Genomic DNA, 27,063 nt, shown 5'->3' with positions numbered 1-27,063 from the left:
TTACTTTTTTTCATCATCTCCTCTCTTGAAACTGGAGGCAGACCTAGCTTGAAGTCATGACGACGAACGTCATCCATGTCATGTGACGAGATCTCTGATGGTGTGCTGGACCGTGACTTGTACCATTTCCCTGACAAGAAAAAATTTGATAATCTTGGTGTTCACTTATGCTACATTTCCAACATTTATACATCTACATGATCAGGCCATGTATTTTTTTTTTCTCACTCACTCATTCCTGCATCTCCCCCCCCCCCCACACAATCCAAAATTTTCATATAAAATAACGTAATGTACATTTTCATATGATTCCATTTCATCTACCAATTTGTCTCTCAAGAGCAACATTGCCCTTTTGGATGCATGATTCAATACAGAATATATCACTATCAGCTCCTATTCTAATTCAAATAGTTAACGAATGAGGTCTAATTTTTTTGCATTGTGAAAACTGAGCTCAACGCAAAGACTTGCTTTCAAATTTGAGAAGAACAACAGTCATAGAGTCTAATTTCGTATACAAACCTTTGTGTAAGATGAAGAAGAAGCTTGATGGAGCATGGCACACAAAGGTGTTGACTGCAGGATGGACAGCCAGTAGGAAGTCACTGATCTCAGCCATGAGATGAGGGTCAGCTGGTATGCCTACCATAGTCTTAATGATCTCTATCAATGATGAGTATGAGTCAACTGGAAGTGCAGGTAGATCCTCACTGTGTCTCTCCTTACAAAAGAAATATAATCATGTATCAGCTACAATTCACAAGGCAATGAAACAAATTATTGCTGTGTGAGTATGTCTGTAATCATGTGATGAATCATGGAAAATAAACAACACATGAGAAAGTGAAGAGGAAAAGGAAGCTACCCTATCAAGTTCATCTATGGATTTTAACTTTTAATTATAGAATAACGAACAATGGCTGATTAGCTCCAGGTACGAGACAAACAAAAGCAGTTTCCTTACTCTGCATATGGTGAAGAGCTTCTGTACCAGCCCGACCCTCTGCATCTGATTGATGTTGAACGAGTAGAAGGGATGATCATGTCTGATCAGGGCCAGGATGCCTTCTAGGAGTATCCTCCAGGCTCCCTTCGTGGCCCGGTCCCACACCCTCCAGTTAAGAAGCAACTGGGTGAAGAACTCTGTGTCCTGGAGGATGGCTGTCGACTCCTCGTTCACCTTGTAGTGGTGGAGGAGGGAACATTGGAAGACGACTGACTCGCTGCAGCAGGCATCAAATAGCACCTATCATACAGAGAATTTGAATAAAATTTTGTACGAAACACACATCCTCTAAAGCAGTTGTGATGAATAATCTTATATACCATGTCATTAGGTTATGTAATATATTATAATTAAACATGATTGGAAGGATAAAGCAATTCTGTTAAGAGCAAAACAATAAGCTGACACTCATAATGAGGATTCATCCAAGAGTTGAGGCAGCAAGCACACTTATGCTATTTTCATACCACAGCTAATCCCATTGCTTTACTGACAACGGGTACAATGGAAATGTTGTATCAGCTTACCTAACATAATAATAAGATCATTCACACCAGAAATATCCTTTATTCACACTATAAATAACCCCAATACCCATTGTCCATTCAAAATAATACAGAACACCCCTGTATTATCGTACCTTTAACATCTCTGGACCAACATGGCATCTCTCTGAGGCCAACACCTTGGACAACATGAGAGGGCCGGAAATGGAGCGGAACTCTTGGGCCATCTCGTAGCTGCTGTTCTGAAGCTGCATCAAGAGCTGCAGTGCTCTGGCCTGCTGATGACCATCGCTGGATGTCTCAACCACCTGAATAGTGACACAAGGACAGTAGCATTAACACAGTTCATTGCATACATAAACTTGCCTCTGGGAGAAGGTTGAATGAAAGTGAAAACCCAAGGTGCAGAAAAAAAAAACCCAGCTGCATTTGGTAAATACTGGTGTGTAATGCAGATATTTCTACGTGTAATGGATTTCACTGCTATATGTACATGGTACACAGGGACAATAACAAAAATAATTAGAAATGTTTATTTCACCACACTCCACATACAAAAAACAAACATCTTTCATAAGATAAAAAGTTGATAACTTGAAAATAGAATTTCCAGTGCAAAGTTAATTTACAGCATTGTGCAAGGAAAAGACGCTATATCAAATATCTTTTGGATTGGATTGGATTATTAGATCTTACATTTTATTCTTATCGATTGAATAATTATGAAAATTAAAATGACTACCGGTATATTATTTGCGATATATTCATTTGAACTGCAATAAATTTCCATCATCAAAAATCAATAAATGAAAAGAGTACATAGAATAGTGAACAATTTCTAGTTTATGAATATAATACCTTGGCAAAGAGAAACACAAAGACACTGATGCCCCCAACTTGGTAGACGGCCTTGTGTAGTCCCATATGGTGCCTGACGATGGGGTGTGCTTGTTGTATAGCCTGCATGAGGGTTGGTGAGTGCAGGAGGGACGGAGGAATGATCTTTCCTGGGAGAACTTTGCTAAGGGTGCCTGGTGATGTGGATTGATAGAGACTGAAGCTGGACGGGGATGAGGCAGAGTAGGTGGCTACTAGACTCTCCTTCAAGATCCATGAAAAATGGAAGATAAAAGGGAGATGATGGTTATGATGATTTGAAAATATTTTGCATACATCGCTGAGCAAGCACCATGCAGTATTACAACCTTGATACCTATGAAAACTGCAGCTACTGCTATTCATTACTTTCTGTTAAATAATTAAATTTGCTGTCACTCTTTGATTCTATAATTTCATGTATCAACATGCTCACAATAAACACAAGATGAGATCTCAGGAAAATATTTCATCTTCTAATAGGATAATCATAATATATCTTGAAAACTCCGATAAAATTTCAAAAAACACCATATCACTCTTCACCAAAATTTATTGATCTATCTCTCTATTTCAAAATAAAAGGTCACCTTGATCCCTACACCTTTGTTTTTCAATACTCTTACTTCATGAACCTACATATATTGTCATAACGAACCATCATTCTTTAAAAAAAAGTGTCTGGAATCTCCTACTGGCTCACCCTCAACAGTTTCTCATCAATTTCCCTGTCTCCAAAGAGAATATCAGGCTTGATTCCAGCAATCATGATGTCTTTGGTGATCTGACGACTGTAGAGACGGGTGCGTTTGCTGCCCTCACACTGGCTGAGTGCGTACAGGTCAGGTCCCATGGAGAACAAGTGGAAAGCCGCTGCTTCCTTCTGCAATGCGCTGGCATCTATTACCAGAGACAAGGGAGGCATTTCACAAAACTTGTCATCAGTGACAAATGACAGTTTTTGTTATAAGCTACTGAAATCCTTGCTTCTGATTGGTTATCAACAGATTTGTCACTGATATTTGTCATTTGTCATTGAAAAAAGGCTTTGTGAAACGGGTACAGGAACGTTTTGCTTACCGTAAGCATTCTTAGTCAAAGAACAAGGCAGTTCCAACAGCACTGAAAGGAATAATGTATGTTGAGTCACAGGCACGCTCTCGTCCTTATTTGGGGATCTTCCAAGTTTGGCCCCTTCTTGACCAAAAGGAACTACTTGTACTTGGCCAGTGTATGTGGTCATTTGAATGATATTTTAAATTGATTAATTATATTTCTAAAAATCTATTTTTTAAAATTATTTCTTTAACATGAAAACAGTTGAAGTTGGTGACATATATTTTTGTGCTCAGCACCCCAAAATAGGGGAAAAGCTCATAAATCAGAATCTACAGAGTTTTGTGACACTTTGAAATTGTTACAAGGAGCCTTGTAAGTTATAATCTGTACTCAATCCATTTACAATTTTGCATTCTAAATTCATTGCATTCTAAATTCATCCAACGCTGAAAAGACATACTGACCATTAAAGATGTGCATATGTCCAAGACTCCATGCCCCCTGTGGCTTTGCATCATGTCCTTGTGTCTGGCCATTGGTCAAGCAATGACCAATCAGACATAACATGGGTTGCTGGGCAATCTTGACCATGACTGAGGAGTAGTTGTAGTCCACCATCACGTCCTTCCTATGATGACCGTTCACTATCACAGAGATCTGAGGAAATCATTAACAAAAAAGTGATAAATAGTCGACTTCATTGTGCCAGCTCATAAATACCTGAATTCATATTGAAGAGATTTTAATTATTTTCATGAATGAAATATTATATGAAAGGAATACAGATTTCACAAAGTAGACTACAAGCAGATTGTTATTATAAGTATTCACACTGATACTCCTTGCGCTTTAGCCTTCGGAACTTTCACAAACTAAATCATTTCACTAAAAGTTTCACCTCATGTATGGACAAGATATGTCACTCAACTGAATGTGATCTCTTTGTTTAGGTACAATGTCAAGACCAAATTATATAGGAATTCAGTTTTCTTACCATGCCTAGCACCATGGAGTCATCTTTCCTTTCATGATAGGTCACTACTAGATGCTCCCACTGACCACTGGTCAGCATACCAGCACAGGCAGTCTCTGCTAGTAACACAGTCCTCTGATGGTCATTTGATGACTGACCAATTCTGTGAAAAAAGATACAATTAAAAAAAAAATGTATGCATTACTTTTTTTTAAATGTTCTTGCTTTAACTTAGAAATATGCTGAGAATATCCTTGTCAGAATCTCACAGTGTATATATAAACCAAATATAGAATTTTTTTTTTTTATAAAAGAGGGAAAAAATGTCTACATTGCATTATTATGTTTGTATGCATCATTTCATTTTGATGTGTACCAATAAAAATCATTGTTTTTATTTTATTTTATCAAGTTTCATTTGACAATGGAAATCATGAATAAGCAGGGTTTAAAAAAACGGGGGAAAAAAATAATTATGATGGATGCCCATGAAAAAACAAATCTGTTCTGTAAGATTTACCTTCATCTAATGCAATAATATCTCAGTTAATATTAGTACACATGGACAGGTTTTAATACATTAATTTCAATTTGGAGATGTCGTGGCTCTTTGTACAACATACCTGAAGATCAGCTTTGAAGTCTTGGACTCCAGCCAGACCTCAAAGGTCATATCACGGGTACCAAGGGTCACAAGATGGAGGTCAAACTGGTGACCTTTCAACCCTGATTTAGATTGGGATGAGAGGGGGTTTCTGTTCACTGTAAAAAAAAATATATGTGAGGAAAACACAAATATCTATGATACATCTGAACCTCACAATCATGTGTACATTTTTAAAGATTCATTTAAAAAAAAAATATATATTTGTCCTTATTCAGGAAACTTTAACTAAGAGCCATCACAATCAGAAGACATGCTTGATTTCATTATCTGAGAAGACATGGAAAGATATGTCAGTAAAACTAAATTCATGTACACTTTATAATTAGGAAAACACAAGAAATTTAGAGTTCTGAAGAATGAATAACATTTTGTGGATAAATATACATGAACCCAAGAGAATTTGTTTTCCCTTCAATAAATTTGAGTACTGGTATTAACCTTCATACAAATGACAAAGCTTCATATATACACTCTAAACAAAATTGTTTACATCAACTTTGTTTTCTTATCCTCAAATCTCTAAGATTTGAACAAGAAGAAAAGGAAGATTTTCTTACAGCTTGATATTGATGAAGCACTAGATGAGTGGGGCAGGTATCTCGTTCTTGTCTTGCTCTTCTTCATCTTCTCTCCAAATTCTCCTTTCCTCCTCTCCTCTGTCTTCAGCCACATGGCAACACCAACCCCCTTACTGAGTGGAACAGTCCACATGATATTGTTCCTGAGTGGAAGATGTGTTGCTGAAGCATTCCAGGCACTGACTTCTGGTGTGCTGGACAACTCCACTTTCATTGGCAGAGGGGTGTTTGGTCTGGTGGAGGGTTCAGGCATGACTGGAAAGGTGATGGCAGTGGCAGGCTGGGTGACAGCACTACTGGCAATGGTCAAGAGGGTTGACAACAGGCAGCTCTGAAGGTTGAACATTGGGATAGAGAGAAATATTTAGCCACAGTATATGAATGATTGATGAATTCTTTAGAAGAAAAAAACAATAACAACAACACTGTATTATGTTACTATCTAAGTGGCCCTTTTTGTATTAGATAGGGACTGTCAACAGAGTTAGCATCAACACTTTTATGATACGAAAATGGATGTGTGACCAGGAAGATGAAATTATTATCATGGGGTGGGCAGCTCTAGGGGGAGGGGGGGGGGGGGGTACAGAGTGCAGGATATGATTTGTGGAACCCCATACAAACTTCAGGTTGATCCTCTCATAACTTACCATAGGAGATGAAGGTGATTGGAAGAGAGTAAGATATCCCCTGAGCTGAGATGATGTGATACTGTTCTCAACCAGCTCAGAAAACAACTCCAGAAGCAAAGCTCTCTCAACTAAAACATAGAATAAAAGAAGATATAAACAAGTATTTTATTTTAACTCAATCATACACAAAATATTAAATGCAAGATATTTATTAACATCAGACATTCATACGTTCACCTTCCTAACAAACGAGACATAGATATTTACAAGATAAAATTAACAATAACTACTGGTAAGATAAATTTTAAATACAAACAAAAATAACCTAGAAAATTAATGTAAGTACTGTGAGCAGATAGCTTTACAAGACTATTTATCTGTAACAAGGAAGATGAAATAATTCAAGAGAAAGAAGAAAACTTTCATCTCCACACTTTTTGTTTTTCACAGCTTTTAGAGGTTTATATAACCACATTGCTCTTTAATATCTCTAGTGTTTAAGCTGCTTACCACTTGTCTCTTTATCATCTTGCTGTAGAATGGTTTGGTATCCTTCTAAGATGATGGTAGGAACTCCACACTGGTTGAGACTAGCTTTACAAGACTCATTACCCTTCACCAAGGAGATGAGTTGATTGAGGAGAAAGTAAAGGACTTTCTTCCTAGCACATCCGTCAGTGGTTGAGAGAACCTCTAACATTAGCTGACACACCTAAAGGAAAGATATATTTGAAAAAGGTTGAAAAGCTGCATATATTGTTTGATTTCATCATTTCGATTTGCTGAACAGGTATAATTACATCTATTCTTTTATACTAAATACAGAGATGTATTAGATATTTGTATACACACATGTAATGTAACTCTCATGAAAAATCTACCATTTGCTACAATAGGCAAATGGACCTGGTACCATCTCATAATTGTGCCTTTGTCACAACTTTGTCAATTTTTTGTTAAACCCGTGCATTGGTATGAAAATTTCTATGGGCATGTTTACATGTACACTGATACAGATGATCCTCAAATAATTTACTCAAAACGTGACTTCAGTGATGTTCACATCAATACATTTTGTTCAAAGTTACAGTCTGTGAAGTGGGAATTTTTAGATCGTCTTGATGATGTTAATCAGAAGTATGAAAGTTTTCTTGAAATATATGTGAAATTGTATAACGAATGTTTCCAAAAGGTAGAGATAAAAAAAAAGAAACATGCAAACGTTAAACCTTGGATTACAATAGAAATTAAGAAAATGAGTAAACATAAATATATTTTATACAAAAAATATCTTAAAAATCCTACGACATATCGCAGAACGACTTATGTAAATTTTAGAAATAGATTTAATAACTTGATACGTGATACAAAACGTAAATATTATGATAATAAGTTTAAGGATGTAATGAACAATGCAAAGAAAACATGGAATGTTATAAATGAAGTTTTGAACAAAAGAAAAAGTAAGCATGATGTTAATGAAATCGAATATGAAGGTAGATCTATAAAGGATAAATCTCATATTGTAAATTTATTCAATGATTACTTTAGTACAGTTGGACAGAAGATTCATGATAAGTTGGATAGTGCAGTAACTACATCATTTAATAGCTTTTTACAGGGATCTGTTTGTGAGTCTTTATTTTTTAGCCCAATTACAGAATCTACTATAATTAATATTATATCGAGTTTTGATGTAAGTAAATGTCCTGGTTACGATGAAATTAGTGCTAAAATTGTTAAATCTTCTATTAATGCAATTGTGTCTCCTTTGTGCAATATATTTAATTCTTCTCTTGAAAAAGGCATATTTCCTAATGCATTAAAAATAGCTAAAGTTATACCAATTTATAAGAATGGCAGTAAAAATATGTTGAATAATTATAGACCAATCTCTATTTTATCAATTTTTAGTAAAATTTTAGAAAAAATTGTTTATGATAAATTAATATATTTTATTGAAAAACACAATATTTTGCACAATAAACAATTTGGCTTTAGAAAGGGATATAGTACTACCCATGCATTGATTGAATTAACAGATAAAATTGCCAAAGCCTTTGAAAAGAAACACATAGTAATATCTCTCTTTTTAGACCTGTCAAAGGCATTTGACTGTATTGACCATTCAATTTTACTTAAAAAACTGAAATATTATGGAATAAGGGGAAATGCAATACAGTGGTTTGAAAGTTATTTGTGCAATAGGAAGCAATATGTAAGCGTTGATAATTTTAATTCAGAACATAAAAGTATTTCAGTAGGTGTACCTCAGGGATCTAATCTCGGCCCCCTTTTATTTTTACTTTATATTAATGATCTGCAATATGTTAGCAATATTTTATCAGTAATTTTATTTGCAGATGACACAAGTTTATTTTTATCAGGTAAAGATCCAGTTGCATTAAATAATCTATTAAATTCAGAAATGAAAAGCATACAAACTTGGTTTACAGCCAATAAACTCTACATTAATTGCGATAAAACATGTTATATGATATTTAAGAGTAGGAATTGTAGAATACAAGATAATGTAATAAATATTAAACTTAATGATCTAAGTATAAAGAGAGAAACCAGTACTAAATTTCTTGGAGTAATCATTGACGAAAACTTGAACTGGAAGGAACATGTTAATTACATTGCTTTAAAAATATCTAAATCCATTGGAGTCTTTAATATTTTAAAACACATTTTACCTCTGAAGATTTTAACAAATTTGTATAACTGTATGATTCTATCACATTTTATGTATTCTAATATTGTATGGGGTGGATGCTCATTTTATTTATCACAAAAATTGTTTTTACTACAGAAACGTGCAATACGAGCAATTACCAAATCAAACTATTTAGCACATACCCAACAATTATTTAAAAAGTTAAAAATATTGAATATATTTGATATAAATAAATTACAACTAGCATCGTTTATGTTTTCTTATTCTAAACAACTATTGCCCAATAACTTTCATGACTATTTCGAATATAATCGCAACATTAATAAATATAAAACAAGAAACTCCAATAAAATGTATGTACCTTTTTATATTTTTAATTTTTCAAGAACTACAGTAAGTTTTAAAGGCCCACATCTTTGGAATGAGTTGCCAAACATATTAAAAGAAATATCCACTGTTTTTACATTCAGGAAAAAATATAAATGTTATCTTCTTAATTGTGAGTAGTTTTATTTGATCTAATTGCCTTTTATGAGATTTATGTAAATAATTATGTTGTGTTTTTATGTGATTATGCTATGTTATATTATCTGTTCGTTTGATTGTTTTTATTTTTTTATATTTTGTATTTGTATTTTTTTTTTGAAGGGTGGAAATATAGGGGATCAACCTTGACAGGCCAATGGCCTTTGTTGATCCCTCACATCCTCCACCCTTCATCCTTCTTTCATCAGTACAATGTAAATGAATGTTGTTTTTTTGTGTATATATTTATATTGTTTTAATTTATGATTTGTTTGTATATCTTTTGATGTGTTTTTAAAGTGATGTGAAATAAATTGAATACTTGAAATACTTGAATTTGTATTCCATACAGTATTTTATTTTTCTGATAATAAAGAAATGAATGCAAGGGAAATAGAGCAAATGAAAAGTCTTGGATCTAGTGAGTGAAAACAAATTTGCAACAAGGGAAAATATGAATGATAGAAAAAGGGAGAGAAGAAAGCTTAGATAGAAGAAATGTACATAAAGTGAGAAAGAAAGAGAGGTATATACATGTATAACAGACGGGATACACACAAAGAAAATAGAAAAGGAGAGGTAGAGAGACAGAGACAGGAACAGAGGGGTGGGAAAAGAATGAAATTGACACCGTGAGAATATTGTCCACATACATGTATATACAAGAATAAACATGCCTGTAATAACAGTGGATCAAAAATACATCATAAAACACTCCCCATCAACCCTTCAGCAAGTATCATATTTTTCTAATGAAACTCAAAATAAACAAGTTTATACTGGCGATAAAATGTTAGCAGCGGATTTCATGACCGTTACTATGGTAACCATGTAAGAAATGATCAACCTTTGACACTTACCTCAGGGTAGACCAAAGACTGCTGTGATTGGGCAAAAATCAAGTCTTCCCTGTCTGGCTTGTTGTCTGTATTCAAATAAAGAGAAATAATAATATTGAGATGATGTACAAAAAAATGCATTTAGCCTATTGCAGTATACATGGAGATTTAAGGAAACTAATCAAATTTCGTACATGTGGTGGACATGTATCCAGTAAGCTACAATTCAGTCCTGGCAATAAAGTGTCCTTTATTGATACTGTTTGTTAGTATTTTTAGAAATCCTTTTCAGGTTTTATATTTACATGCATACATCTATGATTCTATGGATAGGTTTCAAACAATCATCAAGAAAATAAAAGGGTGGGTGTATTGGTGTATAAATACATTTCCGCACATTGTGTAGTATTCTGACACATTTTCAATACAAACAAATTTTAGAATGGAAAATCAATGATTTGCATATATATGAGTGAAGTCTACAAACTTTTATTGGCACTGTGCATTATCGAGGAAAAGCTCTTGTTTGATATGAAAACTTCCTGGTTTTCTTACAGTTCACCAATTCAAGCACATTTTTATGTCAACATAGAGCGACAGATTCTACATCATTATATTGAAAACTATTCAGGTGTTATTCCTTTGTCAATTTGGTTGTTATATCCTTTGGAAAAACCTTGGATCAAACTTACTTTCAGGTAGCTCGTCTTTTGTTCATGATTTTTTTTCTTCAAAATTACAGGCTATTTTATGTGCAAATTCTAAAATGTGAGTTATTGTCAATGCTTTACCTGAAACCAGCTCAATAGTCCATGACTAGTATTCATACATTGTCTGGCTAATGTACCACATGTGCACATGAAAATTTAAATGGAAACATATTGAGCTATACTGTTGTGTATTTTATTATTTCATACAGTCATTTTTTTTATTTCTTCTTCCATTTTTACTTTATTTCTACAAAAACAACCATGCTAAATTGAGGCAAAAATAAGGATCATCCATCCCATTTAACAAAAACAAATTCGATTTCTATTTTTATTGAGAAAAATCTACATGACTGCATAGTCATGTTTATGTACTATGTACATGAATTGATGGGCAGACTGGATTACTTTGTTTAAGACTCCTACAGAATATGCTCTTATAATCCTTTGTGTTAAAACCACAACAAAACTACCTATGAGATCACTTATAAAAGAGTTCTTAATTCACATTGGATTACGGTCAATAATCTTACTCTGAAGAGCTCTTGAGAAATCAAGTTTCATTTCCACCCAAAACAATACCAACCCAAAAGCTGTCTCAGACTCATAATTGGTCAATATGCTTCTTCTGCTTTATGCTTTAGTTCATGGGTGTCGATCATCCCCCCCTGATGAATAGGTATCAGTTACAGATCGACACCCATGCTTTAGTTTATGTACTATGTACATGAATTGATGGGCAGACTGGATTACTTTGTTTAAGACTTTTTAAAAATTGTTTAATCTTTATTGGGATTTGGTAATAAAAGACTTCAATTCCAAATACTGAAGCATACAAATTGTCAGGGCATCTTCTCTCTTGCTATCAACTTCATAACCTCTTTCAGCACTCCACAAATCGTTCATTTCACTGCTCCAATCATCAAAAGCTTACTGATATTGTAATGTGTTTGTTATTTGTAATTATGGTCAGGGAAAAATTAAAAAAAAAGAAAAGCAATCTTACTTGTCAGGGCATCTTCTCTCTCGTCCCTCTCGCTATCAGCCTCATAACCTCCTTCAGCACTCCATAGATCACTCAGCTCACTGCTCTGATCATCAGAAGCTTCTTGAAGCTCCTCTAGGTTCCAGCTCATTCCATCGACACCATCATCCTTAGGCTAGATAGAAACAAACAAAACAACAGACATTCATAAAACTAGATTGGAATTACATTACAATAATTGGAGACCAGAATATAACTCCTTTAAATTATTGGAGTATTTGAAATATTTTTAACTTGATTCCTTTACACCATCATCCTTGGATGAGAAACAAACAAACAAACAAACTGCCAATTAATGCACAGTAGCATACATTTCTTGATATCTTGTTTACCAAAATAACCTAATTCGTATTGTTCCTAAAGTTTCTGGTTTAAATATTTAAACCAACCAAAGGAAGCCTACATATTTTTAGGAATAAATTAAATCTAGTTCTGTTTACCAGTTTAACCAGTCTCCTTGGGATTATCGTAGTAACTAAATATTGATATTCCATATTAATAAATCATCTACATTACTTTTCAGTCATTCAAAGTGTCAATCACCCTTAGATGCATGCTCAGGCGATTCAATAGGAATGTGAGTTGCCTTGGCAGTAGACTCTCTGGTCTGCCTACACAATGGCCTAGCTAGAATACTTACTGAATTCCTGGAAAGGCTACCGATCTGGTACTGTGATGAGTCCAGGGGTTCTAGTTGGGCCAGCTTGAGCAAGGTGTCAGCTACAGTTCTGCCTGGGCTGGATCCAAGCAGGTCTGACTCTGTCAGGTGATGCTTCACATTGCGAAGGATGTGGCCCATTCCTTCTCCCTAAAAATAGCAATTGTACATTAATCAAATTGCATGCCAATACAAGTATATTTATGATGATAATAATAAACATCATGTATACTCTCGTCTGTACACAGTATCCGGTGCTCCAGGTACTCTAAAATTACTCCAACCTCAAATCCAAATTCTGTTCTATTGTTGTGCATGTAGAGTATCAAATGTAAATTTAGATCATGGTCCCTATGAAACTCAACAATGGACATAAGGTAGGATGAAGCTACATAAAGAAATTTATACTTTTTATGGACTTTACCTTGATCTTGCACAAAACAAATGAAACTATTCAACAAACAAAACAAGTAATAGTAAAGACTAATTGACTACGAACGGCTAGTATTTCTAGTCATTTGAAATCAAATTAAAAACACATTTATATAAATCCTACACCTGTAGATAGCCTCTTCTTCTTAACATGCATGAATAAAATATATTCAAAAGAGCAAATTCAAGTATTTTAGACTATTTATAAATTCCACATCAAGAACATGAAATCTCCTTGATAATAGAAAATATGAATGATTTGAATCAACTTTTCATGCCTTTTAAAATGAATTTTACAAAATATTTTCATAGGTGCTAATGGCTTTCCACAAATGTTAAGTCCGACTTAGAGATAAATTTAACTTAGGATCTTTGTGAAACAACCCCTGGTCTATACCTTTAAATACAACATTGTTACACACACACAAAATCTATACAGGACATGTACACGCAAACATGTGATTTAGAATATTTAAAGAGAAGGTTGAGTTCTGGGAAGAGGTGAAAAATAATTTGTGAGCGTTAATCATTCTTATTATGCAAGTGTGAAAGAACATCAGATAAGACATGTTCCCTGAAAAGCATGGCTCTTCAAATGCCTTAATATTTCAAATATGTCATGTAACATCGTAAAACTCGGGGGTAGGATTTTTACGCCACATGCTTGTGTAGTCCCATATACATCTTTCTGTGTACAGTGTTTGTAACTTTACCAAGACTAGGCCAAATTTCTTATCATTTTGATGATTCCAGAACCTTGCAATACACACAAATCTTATATGCTAAATGATCAACCTTTTCTGGTCGATGCCACACCGTTTCTTTCACAATGCAATCGCATGACCAGAACTCAACTTCATCTTTAAGTATATGGTTTATCTGAAAACTATTAATTTTAGAGGTTTCACATTAAATGTCTCTCTCTAAGAATGTACATACATTAACAACAGGACAATTTTCCGGTCTATGAACAAATCCCTTATAGTAATAACCACATCAAATATTTAGTTTACATAATTATGTACATGTAGTATACAGGTATGAAGTTTGCACATCTGATTAATATATGTATGGTTCTTAATCTGAAGGACAAAGTCCAAAGCTTGATACATACACGTAGCTAATGCAGATATGCAATGTATGAGCAAATATTTGATTGCATATTTATCTCACAATAACTTGGGGTGTCTTACTCAATTATTATTCAAGCTATGAAATACCAGTAAGAATGATTACTTGCTTGGAAACATACTGGCATTATTACTATTTCAAATGTACATCTGTCCCATCTTAAAATCCCCATTTAGGTTTTTAAACTGAAACTGGACATTAGAAACCTGAGTGCATACAAAGAATACAAAGAGCTGAATCCTATTATTAAGCTGTCTTTAGCCAAGCTTCCAAAAGAAGGTACTAGACAGCGCATTTAAAGCCAATTATAAAAGGTTTTCCTCCTACCAGGCACCACTGCACCAGGAATCAATTGTGTATTTAAGGGGGCATTGATTTCTTACATAGATGTAGATAATAATCTTCCTTTGTACTATAAGCATGCACATACACGTACGTAAAATACAAATGCATTAACTAGAAATATCACCCCACAGTTTATCTGTGCTTTTCTCATTACATTGTTCATCACGTCACACAGTTATCATGAACCCTACAATTGTTTCACGTATCAGGATGACCTAGTTACAGGTACATCATGTAAACATGTAGAATACGTGCTGATGTAAACTGGTTGCAAAGGTTATCATTAAACAATTTACTTCATTCTAGATTATGCTTAAGGAAATCACATTCATAGTTAATGGCTTCTGAGCTCACACCTCCCAAATGGATATTATCTCAAGCATGCACATGCTACAGAATAAAACTATAAACATGTTTCTTGTAAAAAAATTATGATGAAAAATCAAACAAGTATATTTCATATCTATCCGGTAATTTGGTTTTACTTTTAAAAGGGTATCACCATATTTGGGTTATTACTTAGGCCAGATCAGCATCCTTTGATGATAAGATTGCTGGTGTTCGACAGTGATCTCCATTTTGATATCGATATTCATCAGCAGTGTAATTTGGGATTGAAATAGACAATCTTTTGACCAATGTGTCACTATGTATTTCAACGGCATGCTGTGCATGCTGTTCTGAAAAATAATTGCAATGATGTAGATAACTCTAGCTTCAAACTTCGTTACTGCAGAGAATAAACGCTGACTAGCAAACTCTTCCAAAAAATATTAAAGAAATTTGCTGTCACTAGGTTAGCAGAGAAGCATCTATTAACTTTAGCACATTGTCATAGTATTCCATTCCGTTTATACTAAAGCTTACAAGTGCCTTTAAAGAGGCAAATACATGCACTTTGTACATTGAAATAAAGTGAGTACATGTACATGTTGCATTTAAACAAACAAATAATGGAACTTTGCCCAAACCACAAAACTGCATTTTCTTGATATCTATTAAACCGAATACAGGAAACCACAGATAATCAATGCAATGATTACAAAGATTAACAGTAAGCTACCGGTAAACAGTAAACAATCTTTCATTAAAATCAATATATCCTAATAACCTTTTGATATAGATATTTCCACAGTCAACTTCCCTTCTCCTTGGTTATCAAAAAGGAGTGTTCACTTTTGGTGAGTTGGTCATGGGTGCTCAAGAAATGTTGTTATAGTTTAAGAGAAACCATCCTTTAGTAACCTTTGTTGGTATGGTTATATAGTTGTATATAAATATATATATATATAAATTATGGAAAAGATTTGGTAGCAGCCAACGAGAAAGAAAGATTGCCTTGTTTCACAACTATGAAAAATAACTGTGGTGTATACCATACCTGCATGACTAAATAAATACAGTTACCTAAAGTTTTCTTAATACTACAAAAATCAGTATTTCTGCTAGGTTTGCAAGGATCATGCATGTTCATCAGATTACTATTTGACCTGTAAAATTGTGTTTTTCATTCATGCTTACCTCAAACTTTCCTGCAGCTACTTCTTTAGACAGTTTGAGTTGTATCCTCATAAGAGAGCCCACAATGCTAAGCATGATATGGAACCTGTCTCTCTTGTTGATCTCATCATCAGTGTAGTTCCTGGTGGTGTCATGGAGAGACTCCAGGCTGATCTCTAACACGTCACATTCCTTGGTGATCTGAGCTAAGGCAAGGAAGGATTCGTTCAAGATCTTGTGGATCTGGTTTGCCACAGAGCTTTGCATGAAATGTTCCGAGAACCCTTGACTGTACACTATGAGATTGGCACAAGTCCTCCAGACATCACTGGCCATGGCAAGTCTTGCATCCGGAAGAACACTGATACTGTCCTGTGGCATGAAGAGCTTTGTCGGTGTCATTGTGTTGGTCTGAGAAGAGTCTGAGCTGTTGCTCTCGGACATTGTTCTTTCGGGCAAGGCTGGCACCCCTTCATGAAGAGTGCCTAGTACTGACTCGATGCTTTGGTGAGTCATACTTTCAAATGGTTCATCCACAATGTCATAGGATGACAACAGTCTGTCAATGGAACGTTCGTGCAGTCCTCCGGATTGATTGTGATAGCTACTGCTATCTGAACTGTCACTCTTAGAGTGAAGGTCCTCAGGGATAACTTCTAGGACAATTCCTGTAAAGGCATCTAGGACACTGACAACTGTGCTTGCATGGTCTCTCTTGCAACGAGAATTGTTGTATCTGAGTTGTGAAGTGGAGCTTGCTGTAGTCACGGATGATGCAGCACTCAGTCCACTATCTGTTGTGTTACTCCTGTCTCGCCTCGTTTTCTCTTCATCGCCTGATAGGATAATGACTTCAAAGACCTGCAGGACATGAGGTCTTGTGGTGTCTAACTGCAGCAAATGCAGGAGCTGATTCAGACCTCCTTGGCTAAGGAACAGCTCCTGGGCAAAAGTAGAGGTCAAAAGGATGGGTAGGGCACTGAAACAGTACTCCAAGACAGTAGATGAAGTAATACGGTATGGCAGCCTGGGAGTAAGTCCAATAGACTCCTCTAAGCCTATCGGTCTTGATGACTCAAAGCATGGCAGATATACATGAAGATATAGTTCTTGCTTGATGTGGTAGTTTCCATGCTTGACAAGATGCAACAGATGCCTTGCCACCTGGACACTCAAAACTTCATTCACTCCACTGGTGATTAGATTGGCATATGTTCCCAAGACCTGCCACCTTGACTTGGTAATATCACCATCCTGGATGCTACCATCACTTCCAATTGCACTATCACTAGTCCTACTATCAGCGATGCTTTCCATGTCTAATTGGCTGCCTGTCAATCTGTGCCTTGCATCTAACTGGACACACTCTGGACACAGGTCAACTGGAACTGCTTCAGCCTTCTCTCCACCACGCAACTGTTCCAGGATCAACTTCGCTATGACACTAAGAAGATAATTTGACAGCGCCAGGGATCTATTTTCGATGGAATGCAACAGTTTGCTGAGGATTATGTGTGGTGGTATGCAACAACAGATCCCTCCTTGTTCTAACATTCCTAGTAACCGCACAAGGGTTACTCGACATTGCACTTTAGAAATCAATTCCAAGACCACATCCACTACTGTGGCAATGCAGCACTTGCTCCTGTTTGCTCTAATGGGATTCCTGTCCATCAATCCACCACTTGCAACATGACCAGAGTCAGAGTGTCCCTGCTTGTCTTCCTCAAAGGCAGTGTAGGTCATTCCTAGCATGCTGTGATGGTGATGCATGTAATGACTGTAATCACAATTACTGTGTGTTCTCTTTAGGCACTGGAATTTATGGAGGTACTCCAACTTGGCTTTCTTGGTAGCAGTGGTGAGCTTACACATGCATGTTACCAAAGAGATAATGATCTCCTTGATGCTGTGAACCTTCTCACCATCATCCTCACCACTAGACAGCAAACCATCCATTGCCTCAATCACCATGAGGAAGAGTTGATATCCTCCATTTTCTTCAAATTCATTCAACATGGCTAATCCCTGCGTCAAAACAGTCTGGTTGTCATGGCAACTGTACATCACATACGAGAGGAGGAGAAGCACACCTTGGAGAATTTCACTGATGTATGTCATACCTGCAGCATCACAATCAAACCTGTTCTTGGCTGAATCCCTTCCATGCGAGCTTCCATGGTCTTCACCTGATCCTTCAAACACAGAGTCTGACACCTCAGGTTCATCTGCCTCATCTCGAGCAAAATCATCTTCTTTCTCCTTTGACCTCTCTGACAGAGAATGCATGATCTTTTGAGCAGAGCTCTTAGCCTCTGATAGGAGTGATTGCAGCAACCCACTGGAAGACAGCTCAAGAATCTTCTGATGCTGTGTCAGGCTGTACAGGCAAACCTTCAACACAATGCGCAGGATAAGTCTCTTAAGTGCTCCCAGGAGTTCTGGTCCCCAGTTGTAGTCCAAGTGGATACCCTGGCCAGAGCACTGGTGATCAATCTTAATAAGCAAGTTGGTAAGCTGTGGCGCTAGGAAGAGACTAAGGGAGTTTCTGTGAGCTGCATTCATGGCTTCACTAGAGCACAACTTCTCCAAGAGGGATAAGAGAGTTATGCACAGGTCGAATGGCGTAGTGCTGGAAAGATCCATACCTGAGAGTCCATCATCAATACTCATCCTGTGCCTGATGATCAGGTTCCCCCCATTCCACTGGTACTTTGGAATAGAGTTCCTGAAGGCCATGAGATAGTTAGCTGTCACTTTGTGCTTTCTAACGTTGCCAGACGCGTGCCTGCCTCTGTACCGTCTTCCAGTCTCATTCTCAGAATCTGTGCTTTCTTGTTCTCTGCCGTGTGGCAGCATGCTCTTCCTACGCTGGCTGCCTACCGCTGTCCTAGGTAGCTTCCCACCTCCCTGGTAGGAAGTAGTTGTGCGTAGAAAGGCTGTTTTTCTGCGATAGACATCATGAGTAAGATGAGACGCCATCGTGGTAGGCGATTCTACTTGACTGGTTCGTCTCCCGTTTAGCTTGGCAGGAAAGCACGTTTCCATCGGTGGCACCAGAGTGGCCACATCTGAAAGAACAATAACGGGAAAGGTATTCCTGTTAGTGGTACTGCTGGGCAGGAAAGGATCATGTTACTTGAATACACAGGAAATGTCAATTCACTGAAAACAGAATTATGCCAAACATTTTTCCATGAATATACCAAATAAATATTCCCTGATTGTTCAACTTATTTGCTCCATAACACTGTCAATAGTAGTTTTAGAATTCTAGTGGAGCATGATCCGTTTCCACACAAATAGTGAATTTGACAAACAAAGAAACACATGAACACTGTGGTAGACCATCCACGCATGAATGATATTTCAGTACAATAAAGAAGAAATAGACAAATGTTGTTATTGGTTAGTTAAGTATACTTAAAAGCACATATGAGCTTCGTTCTAACTGGAGTGTAACTCAAAACAATAATCAGTACATTTCTAATGTATGGACCACAAACCAGGCTAGTTCAACTTTAGGTAGTAATCTGCATCCAAATCAAACTGATATTTGTCACATTTCATCACCTTGCAACTCCAATTCTATAGAATGCACACACGCAGATGGATCGACCTGAAATTCTATTGACTTTACTTCCACTACACTGCAAACATGAGAATTTCAGACTGTAAATATGCACTGAACACTACATTCCTTTTTAACAATGCACTGTGACATTTGACCGCTCTTAACAAACATCCATTTGGGGGGAGGTCAATGTCAAATGCAAGCACCCTCTTTTTCATTGTAGTTAAGAAATAATTTCTTTTCAAGGGTTTACATACATGTTTGTAGAAATGTTTGGAGTCATGCCAGAAATTTTTTACCTACAGGGGAATGCAATGTCATAGAACATCACATCAATTATTTCTTCCAAGAAAGTCACGGGTCACATAAATGTATAAATGTATAGGACATATTACATAGTAGATTCAAAGATGGGTAGGAAGGCTTACAAATACAAAATACATTATTATTATATAAGAATAGTAATTACCTAAATTCAGCTCAGTCAAAAATCTATTCTTACTGAATACTGATGTAATCAGAATTTGATGGGTGTACATGTACTTGTCATCAACACTCAAAGCATTAATGGTGTGTCAAAATCAGATTGAATTCAGCGTGTTGTTAGATGTACATATGAATGAAATTCCACACCGATAGATTGAAAATACAAGAATATATAGGCCGACATATGTTTCTCAAACCATACACAATCCTTCATCTTATTTATGCTAACCGTACTATAAGGATGTACATTGTACTACATGTACAAAAATGCCAACATGTCTTTTGTAAAGCCTACTATAAAACCAGTAACTCCCTCGTACATGACATGTTTGCAAATTTTGCAAGTGGTTTAAATTCACAAAGCTTCATGCTGCAAAATGATTAAATCACAATTGACAAAACATTCAGATTTGCAGAATTTATAAGAGTTTCTTGCTGTGAAAAGTGGCTGTCCTTAAGAATTGGTGAAAGTTTGTCACAAAAGTTAATTTATTGGCATAAAAAAGGTATCCAGGAAAAGAAGGAAAAACATGGGGAAGGTGCGTGGGTCAGAGTCGTAAAACATTACAGTGAGTATGCAAAATCTAGAGATATGTAAATATGACCCTCGCAAACTTTTCAAAATGTGCACGAGTAGGCTTATAGGAAGAGGACTAGGAAGGTGTATTGTTACAGTCCAGGAAGGACCAGGATGCCACTATTTCCTTTAGAAGTCAAAGCATGGTATATGATAAAAATGAGTTACAATCATAAGAGAACTATTTATGATATACACACATCAAACTTTTAACAAAAGAATGATAGAGGAAACAAAATCAATGCAGAGAATAATATGTACTTCACATCCATGGTTCTACCTATTTTACATCTCTGATTTACTCACTGTACTATTCCTTGTTTAGAGTAAGAACTAAGAACAATGGAACAGTTTATAATCATGAACATCTTTGATAATAATCAACTAAATGCCAAGAAGATCCTATGAGTTGATATTGGGGATTGACTGGAACTAATAAGCTTTTACAAGCAGACAAACAAAATACTGGAGCTTTAAAATGAAGATTTAAAATCACCTGAGAAGAATCATCTGTGACCCTATGGCCATAAATTTCACTGCTCTTATCAATAAACATAAAGTCAACATCATAACTATGTATTTATGACAGAGGTTTCAAACTTACAAGGCAAGTTTATGGGTTTAATCCATGCCATTTTATTTATTACATTGCATTGCATGATAAAGAGCGAGTGTAAAGCCAAGATACTTTAATACACAGCATGAAGCTTCCATGTTTCTCAGTAGCTGGGTTTTTATTAAGTCAGTACAGGGGAAACTCCACAATTTTAGATGCAGAGGAAGAAAACATAATTTAAAGGGGGCAGGTATACTAGAGTAAACCAAAATAATAAATTGTCTATTCATTTCATTAATTTATTAATACATTGCAAAAATGTAGAGAATTTCGAGACAAGGAGATGTGTTAAAAAAATATATGGTTCAGTTATGTAAAGATACATCATCTGTACCAAGGAATTCACAAGATCTTGCAGCATTAAAAAAATATCTGTTGATTTCATCTTTTTTCTAAAACAAAGTCCACATAAGTAGATAAATGACGTGTACTCACTCAACGAATATCTATCCACCTCATTAGAAAGGAAATCCATTATTCTGATCAATCTTCAAAACAAGTGGCACAAATTTTCATTTCCACAATCATACAGCCCATCTACACATCCTCCACATCTGTGACTTCTCTCGAATTCCACCACGCGAGTGATTGATATCCATAGGCACACTTGATACATGTCAGTAAACTCAGTTGAATCCAAGAAACATACAACACTGTATCATCCCATCAAAATGTACCAGGTACTGTCAACCTCCAATCCTACATAAAGTACTGTACTCTCAATAAAACAAAATTCATCATATCACTATGTAAATAGTTCAAATCCAATTCAGTAAATGACAATAATTAAAATCCACTCTTTTCTCTAAAGCAGAGAATTCACAGAGAAGCATGCCCAGTCACGATTCATGGTGAAATCTTACATAAGTGACAATGCGCATGGGACGGAGACAAAAATTACGTATAAGAATCATGTCATGTTTACAATATAGGCCTAGCATAAAATACAATACATACATAAATTTCTCCAAGAGCAAACTTATCAAGGGACCAAAGTACGATCATGGAATCTTTCTATTTCAAACATTGACATGGGGAGGCGTATCAAGCTCTACAGATGAAATGAAAAGAGGACTTCAGTGTCATTCTTAGGGAAATAGAGAGGAGGAACAGGCTCTACATATTATATACTTCTTGTCTACCTTTAAGCCTCACTTGATTTCATATATCATGTAAAAGAGTATGTACTTGCAGCACGACTCAAAGTTTTATAATTGCTTTTCTGTTCGCAGGGGCTGCTTTTCTGTTTTCAGGGGTTCCTTTAAGAAATAGTGTTGTACGCGTGCTTTTTTTCTCACAGCGATATTTATATATGTTATTGTTTATTACCAGAGCGATTTTAGAGCTTTTGAGAGCTTAATTCCTCACTTATCACCTCGTCTATTTTTTTCTGAGCAAGAGCAGAAAAAAAACATACCTACTGTAAATACAAAATTTGAATGCATCTAACTTAAAGGTAAAGACCAGTATTGGAAACGCCCCAATTTCAAAAAATGAAATGGAAGCTCTCATTACCAATCATGTGAAAGGATATGCTTTGACTAATACATGATGATAAAAAATTTGCCGGGAAACCGCCTACTAATTCATATATTTGGTAAATTTGTTTCTCTCATGGTCTGTGAGAGATATAGGGTAGTCCCATATACATCTTTCTGTGTATAGTACTTGTAACTTTACGAAGAATGGGCCAAATTTCTTATCATTTTGATGATTCCAGAACCTTGCAGATGCTAGATGCTAGATGATCGACCTTTTCTGATCGATTCCACACCGTTTCTTTCACAATGCAATCGCATGACCATAACTGGTCTTTACCTTTAAGCCAGGATTTCAAAATTGATTGCCCTAATTGGGAAAAAGGTGTCCATGAAATCCATTATATGAATTTGTTAAATAGAATAGAAGTCTCAAAGTATCTTTTGGATGCCTAGACGCCATCCTGGCTAAGATAGAAGCCTCTTTCACATCACCCTTGGTCCCTTGCACTTCCCAACCTTTCAATAGTGCCTTATCATGGAGGCTCAGCTACAGCCAGGGTAATAGTATGATACTCTGCATTGAGCGCAGTAGAGAATATTAACATATAAATGGACATTATTATTATCATTATAAATCAACAAATATGACCCTAGCAGAGTGAACTTTGAAGTTTGCAAATATGATATAACGCTTAATATGCAAACAATTACAACGTAGCAGGTACGGCACGTACCGATGCATAAACTTGTCTATCAATTATACATAATTCCAAAGATTAGTTTTGATACTGGAGGGAAAGTATGAATGCTGTATTTGTAACACAAGTTTGAACACAAGTTTGCAAGCACAAACCCCGGTCAGTCGTAATGGGTCTGAGCCAGGAGACTATCTAAAGACTGCACTTGATACATGTACTTGTAGCCACTGCACTGTAGTATGCTCTCGACAAGGCCAGAGACTGACAGTGCTAGGCTCTGCTCAAGGCTAAAGGAATTGTGGCTAAGTGTCAATGCAGAGTCTGTGCCAGCAGACCAAGTGAACCATGTTTTCATCATTTGAGATGGACCAGGAACAGAAATTAAAAGATTTACATGAACATGTACATGATTACTTTAAACACATACATTCTTTATATTTCATTACAGAAGCTTAAAGGGATCCGGTAACTTTGTCTCAGATTCTGAAACAAAATTCTGGATTTAGCTCATGATGCAATGATAATTATAAACCTTTAGGTCAGTCAGGAACCCCATGACTTTTACAAGCCGATCGCCTGTCTGATTATCAAGATATTTATGATTGGAATTACAAATTTTGAAAACCGTTCGCCTGACGGTTTTCATAGCACTACAGTCTATTGGGGAAAACGAGTATGGTAAAACCGGTCACTCAAAGATTTTTTACTTTTTTGAGGCACTTCTTGATCATTTTGAAGCGCAATTTTTTTAGGGCTTCAATATTACACCATATCACAGACACTGATAACATGTAGTGTCGTGAATCTCAGATTTAACATTGTTAAACGATCCCTTTAAAAGTGTTTTTTTTTAATGGTACTGATAGCTCACTTTTGTCATTCTTTTCATCTGTACATGCGATGAAGAGACATTTGCTCAATGACAACCTCAATGACGAGCATTTTGTCCAAAACTATAAGATCCCTCAAGTTGTTTGAGGAAGAGCTTTAATTGTAGTTTGGGGATTGAATGATTGCTTGTATGTACACAATGTAGATGGGTCCAGATAGGCGAGGCGAAGATGCCATTCATAAAACGAAACCAGTCACAGAACCACTGAATCAGATTTCGCTGTCCTATAGAAATTGCTAATCGATGTAAAGAATTTAACACTTAACATTTTACCATTTGTGTTATACATACCTGTGTAAAATTTGACTTTCGTTTCATTTTTATTTCATGACTTGTTGATGATGATTTTGCTTTTTTGTCCAAAATACAAAAGAAAACAGTAAAGAAATGTATTTGTCTGGAAATATTGCACTGACAAAATAATGAGGCAGAAATAGAAAAGGGGCAGATATATAGAAAGGGGCGAGGTATTAAGCAGCATGCATGGGAAAGCTTTCACTTACTGTCAGTCAAGTAAATAAACCCTAATTGTTTCCCTGTCCTTCTATAAAAGGAAAAGTCTATTTGTATGTGTGCATTGTTGCAGCAGTACATTGTAGCATTCAAGGACTAGAAGCTTTACAGCCACTAAAAGAAACTCCCACTGCATTGCATGAAGTGTCCTAAAATGTCCTTTAATGCCCAAATACTTTGCCAGAAGTTTATCCAACATAGCAATGAATAACATGCTTGAATTAGATGGCTTGTCACCAAGGGTTCTTGGACAGAAGACCCATAACGTTGAATGCGTGAAAAATGTGGACTATTACCTGGAGTTGCCCTCCCATTGCGCTCTCGGCAGATGATGTGTAAACCATTTCATCAGATGATATACACTCTCGTGACAGCAGATTCGATCACTTCTCTAAATAAAACAGCTCTTCAACATTTTTGAACCCAAAACTTGTTGATTTAACCAGCATTCAAGCCACCTTCAATATCATTGATTAAAAATGTAAAAACTAGAATCTGATCATTCAAAAAAGATTCTAATTCTCTTGAGAGTTTTTCTATTCAAATTTGAACAGATTCTATTCATACTTGAAGATATTTTGGTGAGTGTACAGATTTACAAGCACAAATACACAAACACATACCGGTACTACATTTTGTTCTTTGATCGTGTGGGCCATACTTCACTACTGCTTCAGTCTTCAGACTGATTAAACATCAACTTTTTGACCTGATTCATAGTTCTTCAATTCTTTCAAAAGAAAGGAAAGGATATCGGTCAATATGGGATATAGAGAGAAGTGGGACAGTTTACAGCATGCAGTGCTATTCAAAAAGTTTGTGTCTATTGCTAAGTAGAGTTCACACTATTTAAGAGATACTGTAGGTGAATTCCATGCGGTACACCAGCATGTACCGGTATACATGTAAGTATGTACACAATACTGATAATTTGGTCTAAATTTTAACTTGAAAATATTCAATGTTTGTATCGATTCATTAACATGGGCCTCTTGCATAAAGGTTTTAATTAAATTCAATTTAAACCTTCAAACAACTACAGTAGATTATGTAGGACTTCTGTTTAATTGCAACTTACAAAAGTGGATGTTGTACAAATGTTATATATTGTGTATCTTATTGAATGGTCTATCTTTCTATCTGTGTAAAATTGAGAGCACTTATGGAATTTCAACATTTTCTCTTCTTTTCACTGCACTTTTTCATTGCTCTTTTAAAGTTTTCCAGAGCTCCATTCACTCTTTTGTATACCGGTACGTCTTTTAGCTGTTTGTGTGTTAGTAGGAAGGTAGGGGAGGGGTTCCAGGGCAATTCTTCATTACAGGATACTCTTGATAAAAACTTCATCATAATAGTACTAAATGTACCAGCATTTCTTCTAAGATAGTAAAACCCATGTTAGGATCCATTTCTGAACATTCAGCTTCGCATCACAATTGAGCAATTGCTACTTGACGTGGTCCAAATACCAACCAAGAGAGACACACATGAACATATAATAATACATGGTCTAATCAAAGTTGAAAGGAGACGTTAACTTACCTCGAATGGGTCTAGATTTCACAGGCACCTTAAGGGCTTCTTCCAGGAGAGCGATCAGCAGACGGATAAATTCAACATGGTGTGATAGGGCCTGCAATGAGAAATACAAAGAAATCTTACAATTAATTGAAATTGAATTGAAATGAATGGAATGGATCTTGCCTAGTCATGGAAAAGACATGCAAGAGTAGATATGTATCAATGATTGAACCAAATTGCAGTGAGATGGTATTTATTACACTTCTTTTGCAGCCCTATGGCTGTATTACAGCAGATTTCACAAGGTAATGACTTGATAAAAAGATACATATTGTACTAATGCTATTCAAAGCAAATAAATAAAATTTCTTCATAAGTCACCTGGGCATAAGTACAAGTCCACCCATATGGTGTTTATTTTAATAATACACAAGTTTCAATTGGTTATCAACTAACTTGTACTTATGATGGTTTCGTGAAATGCTGCCCTGATTTGGGGGGGGGGGGGTGAGAAGAGAGTGATGAGGAAGTGTATAAATGAGA

The 27,063-nt window shown here is 35.9% G+C and overlaps 1 protein-coding gene across 6 annotated transcripts in view; it reads right to left on the bottom strand.

Moving 5' to 3' along the window:
* Positions 1-27,063, bottom strand: part of LOC105447140 (lysosomal-trafficking regulator) — a 74,640-nt gene that overhangs the window by 26,945 nt on the left and 20,632 nt on the right. For all 6 annotated transcript variants that reach the window (XM_030998892.1, XM_030998893.1, XM_030998895.1 and 3 more), the window contains 17 exons: positions 26,542-26,632; positions 16,184-19,233; positions 12,737-12,904; positions 12,058-12,211; positions 10,366-10,430; positions 6,811-7,012; positions 6,319-6,428; positions 5,648-5,999; positions 5,047-5,185; positions 4,445-4,586; positions 3,915-4,107; positions 3,095-3,291; positions 2,374-2,616; positions 1,650-1,823; positions 968-1,249; positions 526-724; positions 5-130 (listed from right to left, as the gene is read on the bottom strand). In XM_030998892.1, coding sequence (XP_030854752.1) covers positions 5-130; positions 526-724; positions 968-1,249; positions 1,650-1,823; positions 2,374-2,616; positions 3,095-3,291; positions 3,915-4,107; positions 4,445-4,586; positions 5,047-5,185; positions 5,648-5,999; positions 6,319-6,428; positions 6,811-7,012; positions 10,366-10,430; positions 12,058-12,211; positions 12,737-12,904; positions 16,184-19,233; positions 26,542-26,632 — 5,887 coding nt within the window. The remainder of the gene's footprint in view (positions 1-4; positions 131-525; positions 725-967; positions 1,250-1,649; positions 1,824-2,373; positions 2,617-3,094; positions 3,292-3,914; positions 4,108-4,444; positions 4,587-5,046; positions 5,186-5,647; positions 6,000-6,318; positions 6,429-6,810; positions 7,013-10,365; positions 10,431-12,057; positions 12,212-12,736; positions 12,905-16,183; positions 19,234-26,541; positions 26,633-27,063) is intronic.

Source organism: Strongylocentrotus purpuratus, unplaced genomic scaffold (assembly GCF_000002235.5).
Source record: "Strongylocentrotus purpuratus isolate Spur 01 unplaced genomic scaffold, Spur_5.0 spur5_scaffold_5, whole genome shotgun sequence".
In the NCBI taxonomy this organism is placed as follows: domain Eukaryota; kingdom Metazoa; phylum Echinodermata; class Echinoidea; order Camarodonta; family Strongylocentrotidae; genus Strongylocentrotus; species Strongylocentrotus purpuratus.
Note: the sequence above shows the minus strand (reverse complement) of the source record. Positions and strands in the feature narration are given on the sequence as shown.